The sequence below is a fragment of the Podarcis vaucheri genome, assembly GCF_965113315.1.
Source record: "Podarcis vaucheri genome assembly, chromosome: 14".
Classification (NCBI taxonomy): Eukaryota; Metazoa; Chordata; class Lepidosauria; order Squamata; family Lacertidae; genus Podarcis; species Podarcis vaucheri.
Genome location: NC_138752.1, coordinates 25,950,620 through 25,975,058, shown reverse-complemented (window position 1 = coordinate 25,975,058; position 24,439 = coordinate 25,950,620). Strand labels below are relative to the sequence as shown.

Genomic DNA, 24,439 nt, shown 5'->3' with positions numbered 1-24,439 from the left:
TTTCTCTAAAAAGGCACATTGCCAAACTTTTTGGTACTACAGGTCAATATTGTTTACATTCCAAAGGGTCTTCCAGTTCTGAGCTACATCTGCTTGTGCAGGAGGAAAGAAGCGTTAAGATGATCAGCATGTATAATGACTGAGCTATCTTAAGCCCGTTATGTCAGTACCCCTTGCATCTGTTTTGCTTTTCTTTCTCTTTAATTTGCATTTTCAAAAAAGCTCAGTAAAGGGGAGAAAGGGGGAGAAATAAGAATTTAAAAGTGCAGTTTAAAACGGTGAATTCTGAAACTGAACTGGAGAGAGTGACCAGAATGTCCAAGAACATGGAATGAATGAATAAATGAACACATTTTCATTACAAAGTTACATATATAGCTTTTATATACGCAAATGGAACCAGGAGTGGTAATTAATCCCTATGAATGAATGCACAAGGCTTTGGTATTACAGGATCCTAGGGCTGAATAAATCAAACCCTAAACAGAGAAGGGGAGGGGGAGGGGAAATTGCAATTGTGCCAACAAGCAGAATGAAACAAAAGATTCCACACTTGGCTTTCCCAAAGTTTCCTTCATCAAAATATTTTCCGCACCAGTTGGGTGAAATAGCAATGCTGGATTTAAAGGTCACCGCTCCCCAAGAAGCATCAAGATAGAAGCTAAAGTTGGTTCTGCACACACAGCCCACTTCCTTCCTACTCCTCTTGCGGAAAAAGAGAACAGATGGGGAAATAAATCAATGGTCTTTATTATGAAAGTGCCGCGCTGGTTTTCTTCACTCTTAGTTTCTTGGTTACCTTTAGAGCAGCATTGCTGCATGTTGTCATTTGATTGCAAAATAATTTGGGGCAAGTGGGAAACAGATCAGACTTAGAAGGGAAAGAGAAGAAAATGAAGGCATTCTAAGCTAAGGCACCATTTAACTCATTACTTCAGTTGAACAGGCAAAATGATACTGGGTGTTTACCAAGGTCAGATCTAACTGATGCTGGTTTTGTACTAGTTTAATTGCCATCTCTTTCTCCCCACACCCTTCCACTGCCTGATACTGAGAACTGGAGTTTCACCAGGCTTCTGTACATAAGGCTATAATGGAGGATAGGACTATCAATGGCTATGCTGTTCCTTCAAAGTCAGAGCCAGTTGCTTGGAATCATAGACGTGAAGAGTGCTGCTGTTCCTCTAAGGCAGCGGTTCTCAACCTGTGGGTCCCCAGATGTTCTTGGACTACAACTCCCATCATCCCTGAGCTTTGGGTTTGCTAGCTAGGGGTGATGGGAGTTGTAGTTCAACAACATCTGGGGACCCACAGGTTGAGAAAGGCTGCTCTAAGGTCTTACTTGTGGATATCTTCTAGGTTGGCCACTGTGAGAACAGGGTGTTGGATTAGAGGGGCTTTGGCCAGATCCAGTAGGGAAAATCTTATGTCCTTATTTTGAGAGCACTGTTGCACTCAGGTCCTGCTTGGGAGCAGCTGGTTAGCCAGTGTGAGAACCAGATGATGGGCTAGAATGGGCTTTTACCTTATATTCCCCTATTAGAAACCTCCCAGCCTCACTCACAGATCCTTCTCTGGACCCCAAAACTAGTTTAAGGACAGAAATAGATGGGACCTCAATGGCACAGATGCAGTTGGCATCTTTGTTCTTGTGAGGTGTAAGCAGCAGCCACAATGGAGCCTGACCAGCTCTGGTCTGTTACAGGGTGGGTTTGGGGCATGCAAAGATTGTGAAGTTTTGTTCTCTCTCTCCCTGCCACAGTCCACAACTGCCCCTTAGAAGCTGCTATTTGCATTTCAAGGGAAGCTCTCTTTGCCTTGCACAGCAGGAAAAGAGTGGAACTTACCTGCCCCACCACTGCAGTATTGAGGCTATTCAGGTGTCTTTGGGGCTGTTTTGTTTACAAGACAAAAAAAAAAAAACTTTTTTGAGGTGGGTAGCAGCAATGTGGTCCAATGATGCTTGTTGTCATGTCACACCTCACCCACTGTTGTGAGTGAAACTTAGCGCGGCATGCAGGGGTGCCAACTTGAATAAAATATTTCAAGGGGGCCCGGGTAAGCCCTGCCCTGCATAATCAATCACAAGATATGGCACACACAAACACCATTTGAATGGCAATGCCCATTAACTTGGCCCCTCAAATATTTTATTGGGGAGTTGGCACCTATGGTGGCAGGCCTGTATCTTAGCCATAAAGCCAGAGTTCTGTGACACTGCAGTGTGAAAGGAACATTAGAAATCAGTTCAGAAGGGCTAGCAGGAGAACGAACACAATACTCTCCGCTTCTGAATGCACTTTAGGTTTGCAGTGTGTACTTGAATGTGCTGTGTGTGTGTGATGCCCAGGACAGATTCTCCGGTTTGCAAATGTGCCCATAGGCCAAAAAAAGCTGGTGACCCCTGCTCCAGGAGCGCTGACGGAAAATGTATGCAAGGAACGATGTGCCATTCTTTCACCAGGGGGCTCTGTGTCCCTTTAGCCTGTTCTTTGGCAGTGCGTTGGAAAGCTGGACGTGGAGGCATCCTCAATACCCAAACAACAGGCACTTTTTGTTTTAACGGCACATGCATCATGTGCTCCTTCCCACACACCCCAGCACATTTGCCTGTCCTCCTGCTATCTCCATCTGCTATCTCCATTTCCTAGCCTATCACACACACAGAGATTGGCAGTTACAAAATGCCAATCAGAATGCAGACAAACTTTGTAAGAGCGACAAAAGTATGCAAGTATGCAATGCAATTTCTGTCGGTTGTAAGGTATCCGTGCGTTAGGTGCAGAATTTGAAAAAGGTCTTGGAGCAGCGTCAATACTAATCCTGGTCAAGCTGCATGCAGCACAGTCGCTTAATGCCGTTAGCCCTGCAGTTTTGGCATCGGCATAGCAGGCTCTGATGGAGGAGGGAGAAATGGGGTGCTGACCTGGGTTGGACTTCAGTCACTTTGGAAGGGGGAGCAGGGGTGTCAGCTCTTCCCGTTTGACCTTCCCGAGGAGTAGAGAGCCCCAGTGGAAGCTGGGGAGGATTTTGATCAGCCGGGTTGAGGGAGAGCAGAAAGCAGCACAGCAGTGACTGAACTGGAGCCTGAACAGGAGGGTGCAGCCTTGTCGCTGAAAACCACTATTGTTGGAGATGTTAGGTCCCAAAACAGCAGCCGCTGGGAATCACAAATAGGGAGAGTTGCTGTTCCGCTCATGTGCTACTTGTGTTTTCCCCATAAGCATCTGTTGGTCACTGTGAGAACTGGTCACTGGACTAGATGAATCTTTAGCAAGGCTCTTTTTATGTTCCCAGCATGCTTTGCTCTAGTACGAGAGACCACACGGAAAGCAAGGAAGGCCAGTACACCAGCCTTTAAGATGGCTGCTGAGGGTTAATGCAGTCACGCAAAAGGGCCCCAACTTGCTCTCCCATCCTGAAGCAGCCCTTTGCAGGCTCCCTTCAAAAGATCTTAAATCCCTTCAGTAATGTCAACGTTGGAGCCTTCCTCTTGCTCTGGGCCCTGGAGGATTTTACCGTGACCAGCTTGGCCTGGGCCACTGAAGGGATTTCCTTGAAGTTCACGGTGGAGAGAGTGTTGTAGGTGCAGCTGGCCAGGCCGTGCTTGGAGGCCATGGCGGCTGGAGGGACAAGGTGAAGGGACGGCTTCTCCTCGATGATGAACAAGGGGCGGACCGCCATGTGCCTCTCCATCTCCCGCCTCACCTCACGCACCGCCTCGTGGAACATGTGCTGCACGGATTCAAAATCCAGGCAGGCCGAGACTTCGTAGAAGGAGGAGCCATACTTGGAGGCCAGAGAAATCCCCTCAGCTTTGGTCACCTGCCTGAGAAAAGAAATCAGAAATGGTCACTCTCCAACAGACCATTTGACCTACAAATAACCCCTGCTCAAATGGTGCTCTGGGGGTCTAGGCACTGCAAGGCCTGGGCTAGGGACTCTGATGGTGGGTGAATCTGGCCATTTTTGTTTTTCTGTTTCTCATTTCTCATTAAGTTCAGTTCTCCACATTTCAATTTCTGAGTTTGTTTTTTTGTTTTTGTTTTAAAGTCCTCAAGACAATTCATAAGATTTTGTGTGAACTGCTCCTAATAACAACATTTTTGCAAAGCATGCTTTCGCTAATATATTCCCTTCTTTCATGAATTTTTGTATGTTATTTCGCATGCATTTTTATGCACACTTCATGCTAGCGTATGGAATTTTGCACACTTTTCTCGGCTGGGGAACTGCATGGCAAATTCAGAGAAGTGAGAATTTTGAAAGATGTCTGAGTTTCAGTTTGCATATTTCAGAAAATGCAAATTAAGTATGCCACTGCATAGGTCTGGCTGATAGATCGTGGGGTTCTGGTTTTCTTAAACTAGATTCAGAAAACCTGAAGTCCCCCAGCCCTGATATAGGGTGCTCAATTTTACATCATCATTTGAACTAAGCAGCCTGTTTGGGGGGCGTCAGGCTTCTTCATCATTCTCATTTATGGGGAAGGGCCATAAGTCCATGGTACAGCGTCTTGCCTTGTATGCAGAAGGTCCTAAGTTCAATCCCTGGCATCTCCAGGCAGGGCTGGGAGTGATTACTCCCTGAAACCCTGGAGAGCTGCTGCCAGTCAGTGTAAACAGTAATGGTCTCAGTAGGTGCCTGCTTAAGGCATTACCTGTATTGTTCCATGTCCAGCTTGTTCCCCACCAGGAAAACTGGAGATTCATGCTGGGCATTTTTCAGGTGCAGTGCTATGATGTCCAAGTATTGCTGGCTTCCCTCAAAGCTCTTCCGGTTGTCAATGCTGTAGACCACCATGAATGCGCTGGCCCAATTCAAGTATCGCTCACAGCTCACTGGCACATCCTAGCAGGGAACCAACCACATGGGGATCATTAGTGACTATCTGGGTGGTCACTGAGGACAGCATGTTGGACTAGATGGGCCACTGGCATGATCTAGGAAGCTCATCTTATGTTCTTAAATTGCATTTGAAAATTTATTTACCAATCCCATGCATATCCTGCTCTTCCTCCTCAAAAAGGAGAAAAAAATTAAATGAAATTTTCATGGGTGGCTGAAAGTTGTTTGTGATTTCATTCTACAAATCATCTTTCCAGTGGTCCATACTCTGCAGCCTTCCTGGGTATCCATGATGAGAAGGCAACATGAGACAACTCCTCTCACTGGGCTGTTTCAGAACAGGAAATGCAGGCACCTGGGGAGGCTGCAGAATGCTGCGGTATAACTGCCTCAGTACAGATGGTAACTCCCATCTTCATTTTAACCTCACAACAAACCTGCAAGGTTGGGTAGGCTGGAAAACGGTGACTGGTCCAAGGCCATCCTGTGAACTTAACTGCTGTGTGAGATTTGAACCCAGGTCTCCCCAAGCCTAGTCCCACACTGCACCAAGTACGCTGAATGGCTCTTGGTGTAGTGGTTAGAGTGTTAGGCTAGGGCCTGAGAGACCAGGGTTCAAATCCCCACTTGGCTATGAAGCAACTTGCACGGTACCCATAAGAATTTCACAGCCTCTTAGCCCAACCAATCTGACAAGGTTTTTGTTGGGATTCAAGAAGGAGGGGAATCCATGTAGGCCACCTTTGGCTCTTTGCAGAAGAAGGTGGGGGGTATAAATGCAACAAATAAATTAAACTTCATAGCTGTTTCCTCCAGGAATTTGTTTATCCCCGCCTCCCACCCCTTTAAAAGCAACTAAGGACAGCAGCACAACTTATAACAGCAGTGAGTTCTGCAAGTTGGTCACAGGAGTTGTTAGAAGGGCTTCCTTTTCTCTGTTCCGCCTCTAAACCAATGAATGCCACTGAGTGACCCTGCATTCTAGTGCTACGAGGGAGAAAGAATTCTCTCCATCCCCAGACACCATGTATAATGTCAAAAATCTGCATCGTGCCTTGTTATTTCTAAACTGAAAAACTTTCAAAATGCTTTGGCTGTTACTCACAAGAAAGGTGCTGCAGGCCAGCTGCTAGCAGCTCCCCTCCTCTTCCTCCCGCTTTTGTCCATTGTTTGCAGCATTAGAAACAAGAGCCATTATGCAATTTGACTCCTGGTGTGCCTAGGGCCAACTAATCCTCAGAGCCTTATAAGAATGGGGCATTTTGTTCCTGTGCTAAGATAGGCTTGCAGGCTGGCTTTGGCATTCATCCATTTAATCTGTCATTCTGCCTTTCAAAAGAAGGCAATTAAAAGAAGCTTGGTTTTAAAATAAACCCTACTCTATTTACCTGACACTGTCCCTAATAAACTTTAAAAATATTCCAGGGCAATGAAGAGGAGAAAGAGGCAACTTGACTCCAGTGTCCAAAGCAGAGTGTGCCTCTGGTGAACAGAAATGCTCAAGTTCACAGTAAGATAGTGCATGAATGGTGCAGTTGCAAAGGAGCCTTTGTGCCAGGACTCAGTTCTCCATTACCTGGTCGGCTGTATCCATGACCTTCAGTAGAACTGGTTGTTGGTCCACCACCTCTTCTGAAGCATATGTGTCCTCTGCAAGACAATGTTTTTTTTTAAAAAATGGCATTAATCTAGAAGCAGACCAGCTTCTAAACCCAAACCCAAGCCATTACTAGGGTGGTCAACAGGACTGCAATACCTCAATGACTTCCTCTCTCCATATAAACCTACCCAGACTCTGAGATCATAATCTGAGGCCTTTCTTCATGTGCCTCCTCTATTAGAGGTCCAGAGGGTGACATCGCAACAATGGGCCTTTTCTGCAGTGGTCCCCCATTTGTGGAATTCTCTCCCTAGGGAGGTTCGCCTGGTGCCTTCATTATACACCTTGAGGCGCAAGGCAGAACATTCCTCTTTAACCAGGCTGATTGACATCCAATGCCCTTTAAAAGTGTGTTGGGGGGATTATTAGGTTGTTCTTGTTCTTACTTTTATTATGCATTTTGTGTTTTTATCTTATGATTTTATCTTGTGAACCACCCTGAGACCTGTGAGCATAGGGCAGTATATAAATGCAGTAGTAGTAGTAGTAGTAATGAGGAGGAGGAGGAGGAGGACTGGGCTCCTGCACCTTTGATAGTTGCATGACCAGCTGGAATCTTCCCTTCTACACACTATTAAAGGTTCAGGAGTCCCATCCACTTTTCCACCCGGCTACCCTCAAGCAACATGCTATGTCAGAATGGAGCCTTTCTGTCCAGGATTCATCCAATACTTTTTTCTGCTTGAGGCTAAGTGAGATTCCATCCCATTCCATGGGCAGAAGCCAATTAGGCAAGCAGTTGATCTTATGTCAACACTGGTGATGGGACAGAACTGTGGGTTCCACACAGCTCTGTTTTCCAAAATGTTGCTACTGCCTGCTTCCCCCAGCCTCTACCCCCTGAGTGGACCCCTCCTTCTGCTTCTCATGGTAGGGCTAGCCCTGCTTCCATCCCACCATAATCAAAGCTAGATGAGCAATTGGCTGCAAGGAGAAGCCCTCAATATGTCTTTTGTCTCCTGCCACCTGGAAGGCACCAGTGATGTGTCCTGGGCTTACAGGCTGGAGTGGCTGCCTTCTGCTGCGTCTTCTGTGCTTCAAACCTAAACTGGCTCCGTCACGTTAAAAATGCAAAAGTAGAAAGTATCAAGTGCTTGACAGTCATCTCGGTCCCCTTTGGACCGATTGGCCAAAACATTGGGATCTGGAATCTGCTTCTTGCTGAGAAAGCAGGTAGAAATATTGCCTGAATGTTTCCTCTTGAATCAAGAAAAGAGATGAGGGGGTAGAGAGACAGTTATAGTTAGTTAGTTAGTTAGTTAGTTAGTTAGTTAGTTAGTTAGTTAGATGATGGACGGACGGGTGGATGGATGGGCAGGCAGGCAGGCAAACTGGCAAACATAATCTCTAGCCCCCTTTCCTGGAATCTCTACATTCAGGAAAGAGATTTGATAGGTCCAGACCTTTGCCACCTCTCACACACACCCGGCTCTCTGGCTTTCTCCTAAATTTTCCTCTCCCCATCCCAGGCCTCTGGGCTTGACTCAGAATAGTCACCTGCCAAGAATTTCTGCAAGATTACATCTCAACTGTCTTGTCACTGACACACAGATGAAGCTGTTGGCAGCCTGAGCTCTTGTTCTCTGCAGATGCATCAATTAGCAGGGGAAAAAATCCCAGGTCTGATTCTTGGTCCATCTTGTTCAGTATTGTCTGCTCTGACTGGCAGCAGGGTTTGAGACAGAGAGTCTTTCCCTGCCCTACCTGGAGACGCCAGGGAATGAATCTGGAAGCTTCTGCATGCAAAGTGTGTGCTCTTCCACTAAGCCTTTCCTCCAGAATCAAGCGAGATCTCCCTGCTTGTATACATACATACAGCCAGATCCTTGGTCTATCTAGCTCAGTATTGTTCACACTGACCAGCAGCAGCTCTCCTAAGTTACAGCTCAGAGTCCTTCCCAACCACTGGACCTTCTTCATGCAAAGCAGATGCCCCATGACCAAGCTAAGGGCTATCCTTTGCCCGTCTACAGTTTCCCTGGTTAACTAAGCAGTGCATGGGGTTGCAAAGTTTATTCTGCAAGGACAAAAGAGCCCCTAGCTCCATCTTTTGAAGGGTTTCCCCCGCAGTCACCAGGGACCATTTTCATCTCAGAGGATGGGCATCCCAGAGGACAAGAAACCACACTGGAAATTCCACCCCACCTCTTTTCTGGATTGCCCCAGAAGCTGGACAATAATGACCTTCAAAGCAAAGGGAAAACTCTCTCGGTCCAATTAAAAAACATTTCCATGCCCTTTTCATTGCTCTGCTAAATGAATGCCCAGTGATTCATCTAGCAAGATATTTCCGCAGAGTAATATTTTCACAGAGACTTCAAAACTGGTGCAGCGGCATCCTCCACTCCTTTTGTTGAAAACAAGGTTATAATTGCCGACATTTGAAGAATGAATATTTGGGAACACAGAACCCATTAAAGTGAGGAGGCCTTCAGATGAGTTCCTGGGTTTTGCCTGCATGCATAACTCGCCATAAATCATTTGCGGCTCGTTACCGTCCCCTTTGAGGTTGGCCTATTAAAAAAAGCAGCCCTGTTTGCTTGAATGCAATCAGTGGGAAAGTATGCTGGAAATGTTTAACATTGGCAGCATAAGGTAATTGTGAGCGCTGAATTCTGGCCCAGCCAGACCCATTTGTTTTTAGAAAGAAGACCCCTGCCAAAGTTAACACATTGCAGGTTTGTGCATTCAGATAGAGCTGTTTCTGCACCATTTAGACTATGTTTAAAAATAAAAAAAGGAAGAGAGGGAATCAGGTATCTATATTAGTGTTTAGGCTGCTTTCAGAAGCAAACCCATGGAAATGCATGGCAATCGCATCCTTAAAAGTTGCATAGAAAAGGGACTCCGTATACCGCAGCTTATCACACTGCAGAATGTCAGAAATGCTGTACCCTCAACCCTTAAAAACACACTTTCAATGCAATGGCTTGGAAGTAGCAAGCAAACCACAGATTGGACATTTGATCTGAGACCCCATCTGGACTATAGATTTAAAGCAGTATCGACCCACTTTAAGCAGTCGTGGCTTCCCTACCCCCAAGAATTCTGGGATCTGTGGTTTGTACGTAAAGGGTGCTAGGAAGAGGGAATTGATTGTTAAATCATTTGGGGAATTGAGAGTTGGTCTCCAAACAACTCTCAGCACACTTAATGAACTATGGCTCCCAGGATTCTTTAGGGGAAGACATGGCTGTTTAAAGTGGGATGATACTGTTTTAAATGTGTAGTGCAGATATGGCCTGCGTCCCATCTTCTGGTACCTTTCTTCTTCCTGTGTCTTCTACGCACTGGCGGAAGAAGAGGAGTGCGGGAAGAGTGCTGGGCGCCACGCCCCTGCAGGTGGTGTGCCCCACCCCCGGGACACATGCCAGCCCTGCCCCCACCTGCTCCCCGCCCCCGCCCCCCAGTACTGGAGCATGAAGCTCTGCCACTGCTTCTATGCACACCCCTGATTTACTGGTTCTTGGCAAAACATGAGAGGGTCTGTGTCTGTGGTAGAGCAGCAGAAGATGGCAATTTCAATTCCCTGCCATTTCCAGAAATTGCTGGGAAATCGAAACCTCAGAGAGCCCATATCAGTCAGTGTAGCCACTATCTGGACAACCCTGTAGCACAGAAGTGACTGAGATGTGGCCTCCCAGATGTTGCTGGACCGCAATTCCCATCATCCCCAGACAGGGATGGTCAGTGGTAATGGAAACTGTAGTCCAACAATCTCTTCAGGTTACCAGGTTGGGGAAAGCTGACTATCGCTGCCTCAATGAAATGTGCATGCCGTCCACAAGCCTCCCAGCTCACAAACAGTAAAAGAGAGCAACACAGAGATATTTAGAGGGTTTCATTTTATATCCTGGCTGCCTTGCCTTTGCTTGCTACACAATCAGTGTTTTCCATCTCTGCTTCGTCCCTTGGTATGTGCTCTAAATTTGGCAGTTTGTTTTGAAACAATGGCGGGGAAAAACATCGCAACTTAAAATACCTTGGAATATTTCCGGACAAGCTCTCCCCACCCCCCCCACCCCATCTCGCCATTTCTCCGAGAAGGCAGATGGAACGGTGGCTGATGTCCCACAGAGACCCAACAATTGGGTCTCTTTTCTGCTTAATTATTACTGGACACTTCTAGGACAAACAACCCACCCCCTTTTTTGTGTCTCTGATGAGTCCTTGTGGGTGAGAGTTGCAGGTTTGACCCAAGTGATCTCAAAGTGCTATTGCTCTGTTCATCCAGGAGGCAGATAAATTGTCTTTGCATAAATACTGTTACGGGTTCAGGGTACCCTACCCTTTCCAATTCCAGGATCCAGCAGGTGTTAAAATAGAAGTCAGGCCAGTTTCCTGATGAGATAATCACCTGAGAGATGGGCCATTAAGAGAACAAAGGAAAGGGGACTCTGTGCCAGATGCCAAAAGGCTGGGGCCCCTCCCTCAATTTAGGGATTGTTAGAGGGACAAAGCCTGAATTTAGGGTTGAGTTTTGTTGTGATGTGACTGAGAAGCAAAGCAGCAAGCTGCAAAGCCGGAGAAGCAGAGCAATAGTTGATCCAATAGTTAATGCTGTGAACCCCTCCATTGTAGGCTCAGGTAAACCATTTATCATAAAGACACCATAGTCTCCGCTGTGCCTCATTTCCAAAAGGAAATACGAACCCTGGGTGGTAAGCACCTGGAATCTCACACCGCTCAGAGACTGGAGTGGCATGCAACGATACTTATTCTCAGAGGCACATTTAGAAATACAGTGGGGTGGAAGATAAGTTCCTCTGAGGGAAGGGAGGCACTTCCACCACTGCCCTCCTTTACCCAATTGAAAAGCAAACTTTTCTTGCAAAGAATAGAGAGAGCCAGTGTGGTGTAGTGATTAGAGTGTTAGTCTAGGATCTGGGAGAACAGGGTTCAAATCACCACTGGGTGACCTTGGGCCAGTCATTGCCTCTCAGCCTAATCTACCTCACAGGGGTGTTGTTGGGATTCAGTGAAGAAGGGGAGAACCACCTTGAGCAACTCGGATGAGAAGGTGGGATATAATTGCAATAAATAAATAAATTTGCACAAGCAGATCTTTGGATTTTGAGCATTTGGAGGTAGATGAGCCCCATGCCTGACTCCATATAAGGCATTGTTTCTAGGAGTCCTAAGGTTTCAGCCAGGGACCTCTCCCAGTCCTACCCAGAGATGCTGGGGGTTGAACCTTAGGCCTTCTGCATGCAAAGCATGTACTATATCACTCATCTATGATCTTTCCCCTAATGATAAAGCAAGATTCTAGGCCTCATGGTTCTGAATAAAGGACTGATTTAAAAATGAACATAGGAAGAAGGGGAGGAGGAGGAAGGAGGGGTGCAAGGGGAATCCATGAGATCAGAGCAAGGTCTTCTTACCTAGGTTAGGATCATATTCGCTTATAAACCTCTTGGTTAGAAACTTCACTGTCAACGCTGAAAGAAGCCAGAGAAAGAGAGAGATACTTAGTTCCAGCAGTGAGTCCTCACCAGAAGAGGAAGATTATTATTTTATTTTATTGCTGAAATGGATGAGAAAGACCTCAGTTTTGCACACAAGGAATGGACCCTTCTGCTTGGGACCCTATCCTGCGAAGACCTACCTTCTAGCCTGCAAGCAGTAGACATGAAGAGAGAGCAGTTCCGCTTTTGAGCAGGTGCATGGGCAGTACCACAGCTGGGACTACTGCGGCAGATGGTCCCAGGGCATGATGTGAGAGCTCATGGGACCATCACTTTGCTAAAGCTAAAGCAGATTGGGGTGTTTTTGAGGAGTAGCTAGCCTGTGGCCTTCCAGGTGTTGTTGAACTACAATTCCCATCATCCTTGACAGCTGGGTGCACTGGCTGGGGCTGGAAGTTGATGGAATCCAACAACATCTGGAGGGCCACAAGTTAGACAATCGTAGTCTTATCAGTGCCTGGTTAAGTGAGCTCCTGGGAACCACATGAACATCACTTTGGGTTCCAGGATGGACGAAAGCTGTGATATAATGGGGGGTGGGGTTTTTGTCCCTTTTCACCACCTGAGGAGAAATGGGAATGTGCTGCTCCCTGTGCGAATTAAACAGGTTCAACTTTACAAGTGAGCTGAATTACAATTTCTTCCCCCTCCCTACTCTCAGGTCCCCCAACATCTCCTAACCTGATTTTCCAGATCCTTGACACCCCAATATGGCCACGTTGCATTCCTGGGGAAAGGTGTGGAGATGGCGCTCATTCGCACAGTGGGCCGTCCGAGTCTTGCTGAACATGGAAGACATCCTCTGGCTGTGGGAACAGAAACAAATTTGGGGACATCCTCCGGCAGTAATCAGTTCGTTTTTTCTCTTTCCAGCCTGTCCCGTTGAGACAGCCTCAAGTAACAGTCACACTACATATTAAAGCACCAGGATACCATTTTAAACAGTCATGGCTTCCCCCAAAGGATTTTGGGAGCTGTCATGTGTTAAGGGTGCTGAGAGTTGGTAGGAGACACCTGGTCCCCTGCTAGAGCTTCAATTCCCAGAATTTCCTGGGGAGAGGGATTGATTGTTAAACTACTCTTGGAGTTGTAGCTCTGAGAGGGGAATAAAGAGACTAAGGTCTCCAACTCTCAGCATCCTTAACAAATTACAGCTCCCAAGATATAGGGCTGGCATATGTCCGGGAATCAGGCTCTAAAAATGGCGTCCGTGTTGATTTTTGCTGAATCTGCAAAATGTCTGGGAAAACCTGGACATATGGGCGAGTTGTTGTTGTTGTTGAGTTGTTTAGTCATGTCTGACTCTTCGTGACCCCATGGACCAGAGCACCCCATGGGCAAGTAGAGCGATTTAAAAAGGGAGATGTTCCCAATAAAGGCCAACAACTTTGACCAGATTTTCACTTTGGGGAATATGGCAACCCTAGGACACACTTCTAATAATTTTAATAATTTGGTTTTTCTTAATTGCACAATAAGCAGGCACGCTGCCAGAAGCACAAGCATGTTCACTAATTCCTTGGTGGATATGAAGTTCAAGGTAGAAGTAAACTGGGGGCAGGATACCTAGTGGACTGCCCCCCCCGTAGTACATACCAAGCTGGTTTTGAATATATTCTGAGAAGTCCCTGCAGATCATTCCACAACCAGCCAGTGGTCACAGAAGCCGGCCTTCTCGATGACATCATGCGCCCTCTGGAATGTTCTCCCTCAGGTGATTAAGGAGGCAGATATGGTAATGACCTCTGAACACCTCATGAAAACTTATACCGGTATGTTGTTTACTCCAGATTTCCTGGACTTGGACTCTTAGTTTTTTAATTATCTGTTTTGTAAGCTGCTCAGTTTAATCTGTGATTTGTACTTCGGGTCTGTTTTTCCTTAGCTTTTAGGAAAGCTTGTACTTTTCTACAAATTGATACCAATGTTTTGTTTGATTGCCTCAGAGATAAAAATTTTTATTAAGTGATATTTTTAAATTAAATAAATAAATGGTATGATTTACTGTTTTCTAGGACAATTTCTTTCTTCTGAAATTGTGAAAACCAAGCTGTTACAACATCCCCCCAAGGCCCTGCTGTGCACTGTCAATGAAGACTAGAGTTTGTCCACAGAACTGGCATGACATTTTCAAAGTCTGTGATGTCAGAGTAGCCAACGTGGCAAACCTGTAAATCTTGTTGAGCTACAATTCCCATCAGCCCTGTACCCTTGGCCATTCTGGCCAGGGCTGATGGGACCTGTAGTCCAACAAGATATGGAGAGCACCATGTTGGCTACCCCTGCTGTGGGGTGTTCACAAAATCCCATTTGTGCTTCTGCTCAGCGGGCACGATAGGTTTCTTGATAACTTCCAAGCCTGCTTAGAAACGTAGGAACTGCTTTCTACCACATCAGACCATGGTCCATCTTGCTCAGTGCTGATTGGCTTCAGGGTTTGGGGCAGGAGTCCTTCCCAGCCCTACTTGAAGATGTCATGGATTGAACTGGCGACCTCCTACATGCAGAGAAATGTTCTAGTGTTGAGTTATGGTCACTCCCCATTTTGTCCATCTAGCTCAGGATAGTCTGCATCAGGGGAAGTGAACCTGGTGCCCTCCAGGTTTCACTGGGCTCCCATCATTCCTGTTGGACACATTGGCTGAGGCTGATGGGAGTTGTAGTCCAACAATATTCAAAGGGCACCATGTTAGTTGTCGGTGGTCTACAATGACTGGCAGTGGCTCTCCATGATTTCAAAAATGGCTGTCTCCCTGCCCTACCTGGAGATGCTGAGGACTGAACCTTCTGCAAGCTAAGCATGTGCACTGCCATTGTGTTACAGATCTTGAGAATGACCAGCGATGACGATGGCGGGACAAAGAACATTATTTGAAGCCCTTGTTCCATTAGCAAAAGGATTTCGGCTTGTGCAAAAAACTTGCCCCTCTTCTCTCATCTCAGGTGCCATCCACCCTCCCCATATCTGTTCTGAAGAGTTGGGGGGAAACCCCAAAACAGATTTAGGGGGTGCATGGGGACTGCAATGAATCTGGCTGGTGGATGGTGGTTTAAGCCCACTCAGGAACAGCTGTGGGCAGGATTCCTGCATTGCAGGGGGTTGGACTAGATGACATTCAGGGTTGCTTCCAAATCTGTGATTCTATGGGGGGAGGTAGAGAACATTCTGTTGCACAAACAGAAATCCTTGCACTAATAGAACGAGTGGCTTAGCGCAGCTTTGGATGCAAGTCAAAATGAAGATGTGTGTTCATCATAGGAAATGATGCCTCCTTCATGCCACTCTTAACTCTTGACTATCTCCTGTCTAACAAAGTAAGAGGCTTTGAGGATCAAGTCTGGTCATCATGAAAAACAAGGAACATCTGACTCATTCAAGGACTTCCTCCAGTTCTCATGAGATGAGTTAATTTTCTGTCCTTGGCATAAAATTACACTCATCCCTGGCAAACTGGGGATCATTAAGGGATCTCTGCTTCCCACGATGGTCTCCAGGAAACCACTTGAGCAAGACATGAAACCAACAGACTTTCCTGCTCTTACAACTGTTAGCCAGAAGCGCAAATGTTCTCAAACCTGGACATTTCCCATTCTCATGATCACCTCTCTGAACTGGGTGTCGCACACCCTTTCCTAGGTGGGAAGGGAACTCTTCAGGGCTTGCTTTGTGGACAGGGAGCAGAACTTTCTGCACATGCCCAGAGGCCCTGCCTGGTTTGTCATTCCTTTCCATAAGCTGGCGTAGAACCCTGGATCTGGAAACAGGGTCCAAAGCTAAGTCCAGACGATGATGACTGGCTGAAGTGAAGCTCCTGTTTGCATCTCAGCTCCCAGATTGCAGCCTTACAGCTTTCAAGCTGACAAGGTCCCTGATTTTAAATCATTAGCGATGCACTTAAATGGTGCTTCATGGAGGGAGGAGGTCACTGCCCCAAGGACCTTACAATCTAAACAGCAAGCAACAGTTATGAGGGGAGGGGAGAAAAATGTAGAGGCTAGGTGAGCAAAGGGTGACTGGCATTCTGTAAACAGGTTTCACACCAACACAGTAAGGCACATCTGTCAAAGCACTCCTGGGTGAGACTGACACTGACCTGGTCAAGCACTCTGTTTCTAAGCAGATCCCTCTAGAAAGCTCACAAGCCACGGCTATAGCTCTTCTGAGATGTCTGCCTCCAATATCTGACATCCAGAGTTAGCTCTGAATATGAAAGTCTGAGAGCTGCAAATAGGTAGACCAACAATTCATCCCCTCATCCAGCCCATAATTCTCTAAAAGTCTGGTGGTGACTGGCAATATTTTCTTTCATAGAGTATTGAGGCTGATAGGAGAGATGCAACAAGGCCCAGAGTATGCACCCTTGTTTCCTGTGCTCTACTCTTCCTCCTCCCTCCTGATCTGTTTTCCTTTAGTGTTGTGTCTTTTTAGATTGCAAGCCTTGCCTTTTTCTTTTTTTCCCCCAAAGAAAAAGACAATCGTAAGCTGCTCTGAGAACTTTCTTCTTCTTTTTGGATGAAGAGTGGGAGATTTAATTTATTTTGATAGATAATTTTAAAAAGTAACTAGAACAAGCAGAATGCTGTAGAAGTCTAGACAACCTGTTCAAGCAGAGAAGACAGTGGGGCAACAAAAAAAGCCCTGCAAGGACATCTATGCCTCAATCAGGGCATCTGCGCCGCATGCAGAACGACATCTCCAGGTAAGGCCAGAATGTCCTCTGCCCAAAATCCTGCAGAGCTGCTGCCAGCCAGTGTAGACAATACTGAGCTAGATCACTGGTTTAACTCTGTGTAAGGCAGATTCCTATGCTCCTATGTCTTAAATCCATTGGCTGACTCTTCCCACCCCTCATTCAACCCCACATGACACAGGTCCCATGCATTCCTTCCTTCCTTTTGGCCTCAGGGTCACAGAGATTTGGGAAGCTGCCTTATTCTGAGTCAGACCACCAGGTCCATCTAGATCGGCATTGCCTGCTCTGGCTGGCAGCCGCTCTCAAGGATTTCAGAGGGAGGGTGTTCCCAGACCTACCTGGAAAGATGCTGTTGGGGATTGAACCTAGGATCTCCTGCATGCAGGGCAGATGTTCTACCACGGAGCTACCAAGAAGTAGCAAAAATGGACCACCACCAGCAGTAGCTCACCTTCAGATTAGAGCTGGATCGCCATGGGACCTCTTGGCAAGACACAGTCACTTGACAGCCACACATCCACAACTGTTTCCACCTTCGGGCTGCCGAGAGTCCCTCTCCAAGGCCTCCCTCCCCAAATCGAAGCAGGGAGTGAGCAACGAGGAGGGCTCCCCCCCTTCTCTCTCACCGCTGGGAACAAAGAGGCGTCTGCTTGCTCCCTACAGCTGCAGGTCACTCCGATTTGACTTGAATGAATGAGGCAGAGGAAGAGGAACTCCCGTTCCCTGAGACTTTCGCCAGCTGAGCTCTTGCCAAACTCCTTGTAAGGAAAGCTGCTGCCTCTCCTGGCCTCTGATGGACAGAGTTTCCCATCAGCAAAGGGCAGGCTTAAGAGGAGGAGGCCTTTTCTTCTGGGCGAGTAATCAACATCATATAAAAGATGCCCAGAAAGGGGGAAGGGAATCTTTCTGGCTTCATTCTGAAAGTAGAACCACCTACATGCCCCCACCGCAGCAGAGCCATCTTTTTCAGCCTACCCTGTGTCGCAGGTTGATAATAAAGCTTTCCTGAGATTTTCACTATACAATAAAAGGCACCCACCCACCCACAACCCACACAAAGAATAATAAAAAGAAGATAGAAACAGACAAGATTTTCTCTCACAAGTGCATCCCATCCTTTGTCCCATTCTGAAAAATATATGCCCCCCCACCAGCTATCACCTAGGAACATCTTTTTCTTCTGACAGCCTCTCACCCTGTGAGATCTCCCCTTCCCTCTCTCACACAGGGTCCTTCAAACTGTCCACCAACTCCGTCTGTATGCAATTCTTACCCAAATACAGGTTGGTTGGTTAATTTAGGCAATTAAGAGATGAAATGATAATGCATTTATATCATTATGCATGGCAAGGAGAAAATGGGTAGAGACAAGGGCAGTGGTGTAGGAAGGGGGGCAGAGGGGGCGGGCCACCCTGGGTGCCACTCTGGGAGGGTGAGAAGATGGCCCCGGCCTCCCCCCAGCTATAGAGTGGCCGAGGGTGCCTGCAGTCTGCATGGGTGCCACCCTTGCCTTGTATGTGAGCTTTAGATAGGGCCATGCACCTGTTAGAAGGACTCCCCAAATTTTTTGGATGCATTTGGAAATCTAACAGTATGTTTTGGGCACTGCAAAATGCCCATTTCGCAGAAGGAAAAGTGGTGAGGCTCAGACTCCTCTCCTCCAAACAGGCATACGCCCCCAAACAAATAAAACGCAGAACATAAAGTGGAAGCAGGCACCCCCAACCAAATAGCCCCACCAAGGGCCAATCTAGCTCAGTATTGCCTACACTGGCTGGCAGCAGCTCACCATTCACACTTGGAGGTGTCACAGATTGAACTTCGAAGCTTCTGCATGCAAAGCAGATTTTCTACCATGGAGCCACAGTCCTTCTACACAACTATTAAAAATTGTGGTAGGCATATTAGTCCTTGCGGTGGACTGTGCAAGTCCTTGTGTATGGACTGCGCATGTGCCCAGGGTGCCCATAGGGACTGCACCGCCCAGGGTGCCGGAGAGGGGAGAGGGTTCCTCCACCACTGGACAAAGGTGGTTGTTGTTGTTGTTGTTGTTGTTGTTGTTGTTGTTGTTGTTGTTTTCTTTCTTTCTTTCTTTCTTTCTTTCTTTCTTTCTTTCTTTCTTTCTTTCTCTTTCTTTCTTTCTTTCTCTCTCTCTCTCTCTCTCTCTCTCTCTCTCTCTCTCTCGACACTAGAATTTATGGGCATCCATAAGTTGGATGATTCAGGACAGAGAAAAGAAAGGACTTCTTCATACAGTTGCACAGTTAAACTGTGGAACTCACCCCCGCAGGAGGCAGCGATGACCACCAACTTGGATGGCTTTAAAGAAGGACTGGTAAAATTCAGGGATGAGAAGTCTATTAATGGCTACTAGCCAGGAAGGCTGTGCTCTGCCGCCACAGTCCGAGGCAGGAATGTTTCTGAATGCCAGTGGCTGTGAATCGCAGGAGGTCCTGCTTGTGGGTTTTCTACAGGCCTCTGGTTGGCCCCTGTGAGACCAGGACGCTGGGCTGGATGGGCCACTGGTCTGATCCAGCAAGGCTCTGCTTACATCCTTATTTTTTCAAAGTTTGAAGTGAGCACTTGCCAGCTCTTTATTTGGACAGCTCAATCCCGGTAAGCGAAGCGAAGGCAGCAGCATCGAGAGACGGCTTGGCTCAGGGAAGTGACCCCGACGGCATCTGTCGCCAGGGCGGGGAGGACTTTGCAAAGCAACGGAGCACAAATATTTAGGAAGGTAAAAGCACTGCCATCCCTTTCGTCGTGCCAACACGCGCCTTTGGGTTGGCGTCTCTGTTTTGTTTTCTATTCCTGGACTCAGAGCAGGGCTCCTCTTGGCTTGGATCAGGGCATGTGTTTTGCATGCAGAAGGTCCCAGGTTCAGTCCCCAAGAGCTCCAGTTAGAAAGACCAGAACTTGTCAGGCTAGTAGAGAGCTCAGTCTTGCAGAGAGATGCTTTTTGTCTGCGTAGGCAGAAGCAGCTCAAGGCTTGGCGAACTAACAGAGGATGGGGACTCCCATTGCTGGACTCCCATCAGCCCCAACCAGCATAGGAGTCAGGGAAGATGGGAATTGCAGAATCAGAGAATTGTAGAGTTGGAAGGGACCCTGAGGGTCATCTAGTCCAACCCCCTGCAATGCAGGAATTTTTTGCCCAACTTGAGGCTCAAACCCATGACCCTGTGATTAAGAGTCTCATGCTCTACAGACTGAGCTATCCCAGGTATCCTTCCTATTCCAGCAATATTTGGAAGGAGCTACGTACGCTGGCTATGCCTGGACTAATGGTCTGTTTTGCTGGCAGCTCTGCTGACAAGAGTGTCCCCTGAGGACAGTTGCAAGTCATGGGAGAGGTCAAGGCTTGCTTGCAAGTGGAAACTATGGACGTTCAGTGTGCAGCAACACCACATCACAGGGAGAGTGTCCATGGATTGCTCGACACAGATGGCAAAGCCCTTGCCTTGTACGTGAGCTTTAAGTTAGGGCCGTGCACCTGTTAGAGCAGGGCTCCCCAACTTTTTTGCATGCATTTGGAAATCTAACAGTATGTTTTGGGCACTACAGAATGCCCATTTCGGAGAAGGAAAAGTGGTGAGGCTCAGAATCCTCTCCTTCAAACAGGCATACTCCCCCAAACAAATAAAACGCAGAACATAAAGTGGAAGCAGGCAACCCCCAAGCAGGCACCCCCAACCAAATAGCCCAACCAAGGGCCAATCTAGCTCAGTATTGCCTACACTGGCTGGCAGCAGCTCACCATTCACACTTGGAGGTGTCACGGATTGAACTTCGAACCTTCTGCATGCAAAGCAGATTTTCTACCATGGAGCCACAGTCCTTCTACACAACTATTAAAAATTGTGGTAGGCATATTAGTCCTTGCGGTGGGCAGAGCAGTGAATCCAACAGCATAATATTTTCATTGGGACCAACTAAGAAGTCACAACAACTTGGCTGAGTCCTTGTATCGTGCTTGCTGTTTGTATAATGCTGCTGTTGCTTTTGGATGTCATCTACCAAAAGTGGAAGGATCCTGCAGTCCTCCTTAGCATCTCCTCACTCTATTGCCTAGCTTTAACACAGCCTTCCCCAACCTGGTGCCCTCCGGCTGTTTTGGACTAGACCTCCCATCAGCCGTGGCCAAGATGGCCGTGCTGGTTGGGGCTGAAGGGAGTTGTAGTGCAAAGCAGCCGGAGGGCACCAGGTTGGGGAAGGCGGCTTTAATACCTGGCTATGGTGGTTGATGTCCAAGAAGGGAAACTGGGGCACCTCCCACTTCCCCAAACATTGATACAGGGATACAAAGGCGCCAATCAGATGGGCGGGGTATAAATAGTAAAACAGTAGTAAAATAGTAGTTGTAGTAAAGCAGTAGTAAAGTAGTAAAGGTGTAGTAACATTATAGTACAGTACTAAAGTTATGGTAAAGTGATAGTAAAGTTGTAGTGACATTGGAAAGCCGACCCAAGTGGCTGGGGCTACCCAGTCAGATGGGCAGGATATATACAGTAAAGCTGTAGTGAAGCAGCAGCATCAGTAAAACAGTAGTAGTAGTAGTAGTAGTAGTAGTAATAATAATAATAATAATAATAATAATAGTAGTAGTAAAGTAGTAGTAGGAATACTAAAGTAGTAGTATTAAATCAGTGGAAAAATAGTAGCAGTAAAGCAGTAGTAAAGTTATAGTAAACTTAAAGTTGTATTAGAGTAGTAAGTAAAATGGTATTAAAGTAGTACTAGTAAAGTAGTAGAAAAGTATTGTGGTAGTAGTTGTATAGGATGCCCCTATTTTCATCAGAGAAATGTTGTAGGGTATGCACTCCTATCAGAGGTCTCAGTCGTGCTTTGACAGCATGCAATTATGGGGGGGAACACGGCAAACAAGGGCAACACAGATAAGAGTGGAGTGCTTTGCAGTGACATCACATGGATTCTCCATAAGGAATGACCAAGCAAATGATGTCCTAAATGACCAGTGTGGAATCAGACAAAGAAGAGGAGAGGAGGGAAAGGGGCGCTCTATCACACTTTGCTGCTCACGAATTCTGGCAGACATCCTCCTCCTTCTGACACGGCAGGCTAAACACTGGAAGATTTACTTGAGTGCGTGTGCGATCTAATTGCAGCCATAAAACCTCCTGGAATGAAAAAGAGGAAACTGGGACACTTAATCTTCTTCCCTGCAAGGAGAAGGGAGATTCACTCTCAGGGAAGGCAGCAGCGGAAAGAAGAAAACCCAGCGGCCGGTAGCAGAGCTGAGCCAAAATTTCTCAAAGGACGTTTTTCCTGAGAATTGCTTCCTCCCACCCTCAACATTATTATTTACTAAATTTATATAACACCCCTCAGCTGTAGATCACAGTTTACAACACAGAAACACAAAAGGCATATAATAATATTAATAATAATAATATTACCAATGCCCACCACAGTTTAAAAGGCTGTAGAATTTTTAAAAGCCAAAGTCCTTGTTGAAGAGGAATGTTTTTGCTTGGTGGCTAAAGATATGTACCGATGGGACCAGCTGAGTCTCCTTGGAGAGAACATTCCACAAATGCATAAACGGGAGGCCACAGGACAAGAATAGGGGGCCACAGAGGAAAGTGAGAAGTGAAGAAAAAATAATTGTTTAAAATCCTGATTGGCTGGCTATCCACTTGGCCAATCACAAGCGGGTAAGGGGGAAGTTACCAGGGCCTAGCGCTCCTTTTTGCCATGTGTATTTTATTAGAGCAGTCCTGGTTTCTTTCCGGCGGGAGAGGGCAATCGCTGAGGCTCCCATTTTGACCAGCAGAGCCCGCGATCCAGAACCCCCAGGTCCGGTAAGTGCGATGGTGGGATGGCAATGGATAGGGCTGGGCGAGCCGGAGCTGCCTGTTGCTGCCACCAGTTCTGGGCCCGGTGGCAGCCTGGGCCTGACTCTGCAAGGTGCAGGGTGTGATCCACCCCAACGACCAGAGGATCAGGGCCTTCGGATGTTGCCAAGAGGCGCAGGGCCTGTCGGTGGCATCAGCCCGGTTCTGCAAGGTATGGGGTGAAATCTGCCCCAGCGCCTAGCCAAGCAAGGTCATTTGGTGCTGCTGACTTGCATCTAGAAAATCACTAAGTGTCTACTACTCAGAAGAAAGCCACACTCATTTCAGTGGGCCTTACTCCCAGGTAAGGGTGTGGGGGGCTATAGTGGTTTATCTAGGCAGCCAGGGCTCCTCCGGATGATAAGATCTTTTTGCACCAGGTCATTGAGGACCACTTGCTTTTTGAAAATTCTCCCATATATACAGAACTCCCTGTGTGGCTTTTTGGACTGTATCTGTAGGTTTTCCTCTCTGTGTCAAATAACTGCGGTCTAATAAGTGTTGTTTATTTTTCATAATACGTGGAAGATGGAGCTCCCTCAGGAGGTTCTCTCCTTCCTTGGAGATTTCTAAGCAGAGGTTGGATGGACGTCTGCCATGGATGCTTTAGCTGAGTTTCCTACATTGCAGGAGTTGTACTCGAAAGATGACCTTTGGGGTCCCTTCCTGCTCCATGATTCTATGGTTTTTTTTCTGCTTCAACAACATTTCATTATGTTGCCATAACTGTATTCTGTATAAATTTTAAAAATTATAAACAAAACACGTTCTATTTACATGCAAAACATTTAAATACAGTGGTACCTTGGGCTAAGAACTTAATTTGTTCCGGAGGTCTGTTCTTAACCTGAAACTGTTCTTAACCGGAGGTACCACTTTAGCTAATGGGGCCTCCTGCTGCTGCTGTGGTGCCGCCACGCGATTTCTGTTCTCATCCTGAAGCAAAGTTCTTAACCTGAGGTACTATTTCTGGGTTAGCGGAGTCTGTAACCTGAAGCGTCTGTAACCTGAAGCATCTGTAACCCGAGGTACCACTGTAGCTACCTTTCTGCCGGTAGGATGTGGGGGCATGGACGTAGCCAAGAAAGCCAGGTTAGGGGCCAGGCTTTCATTAGGGGGATAGAACCTCCAATTTGTATTGATTTTTACTTATGGGGGGGCAGCTGCCCCCTGCCCCCTCTTGGCTATGCCCATGGTGGCACCACAGGAAGGAATCAAGGTCGGAAGGGGCCCACAGTCGGAAAAAGGTTGGGAAACACTGGTCTTGGAATTTCAGTGACAGTTAGTGGCTCTCCAGAGTTTCAGGCAGAAGCCTTCCCAGTCCAGGTCAACTTGGAGGTTTTCTCCCACTGTGCCCTGGAACAGTGTTAGTTTTGGGGCTTCTTGCACTGAGTGATGGATTTCTTCTACCTGCCCATGGTGCAATGGGTATCTGCATACTCAGTCCTAGCTGGAGAAGCTAGGGATTGGAACTGCGACCTTCTGCATGCAAAGCGGTTGTTCTGCTATGGCGCTCTGGCCGTTTCCAAAGAGCTGCATGTCTATCCTTCCTCGCTGAGCCAATATTTTGCACTCGGCCCTCGATGTTGAACTCTGAAGTGAGGGATGAATGAATTGGTTTCATTTTTCCCCAGTATTAAATTCAGTTCTGCTCATTCCTCCAGTGATTTGCATTTTTTTAAAAAATGCTCATGAAAATTCATTGGCCTTGAATTTTTAATAATTAAGCACATTTTTGCATGCAATTCTGCCTAGATCAATGCATTTTTTTGTATGTGATCTTTCTCTGATATGTGCATTTTATGCATACTTTCCCTTAGTTTTTTTGCACACATTGCTTCGCTGGAGAGCAGCATTGCAAAATTCGGAGAAACAAGATGTTTGAAGGATGGCTTTGAAACAGCCAATGCATTG

General features: G+C 46.8%; 1 protein-coding gene across 1 annotated transcript; it reads right to left on the bottom strand.

The window, feature by feature from the left end:
* Nucleotides 1–366: 366 nt before the first annotated feature.
* RASL12 (RAS like family 12) lies at nt 367–17,601 on the bottom strand. Its single transcript, XM_082198832.1, has 6 exons — nt 17,122–17,601; nt 12,658–12,782; nt 11,893–11,949; nt 6,425–6,498; nt 4,661–4,851; nt 367–3,829 (listed from the first exon to the last, which is right to left on the bottom strand). Exons 2-6 carry the CDS (start codon nt 12,773–12,775, stop codon nt 3,445–3,447), a joined length of 825 nt encoding a protein of 274 aa, XP_082054958.1. The 5' UTR covers nt 12,776–12,782; nt 17,122–17,601; the 3' UTR covers nt 367–3,444.
* Nucleotides 17,602–24,439: the final 6,838 nt, after the last annotated feature.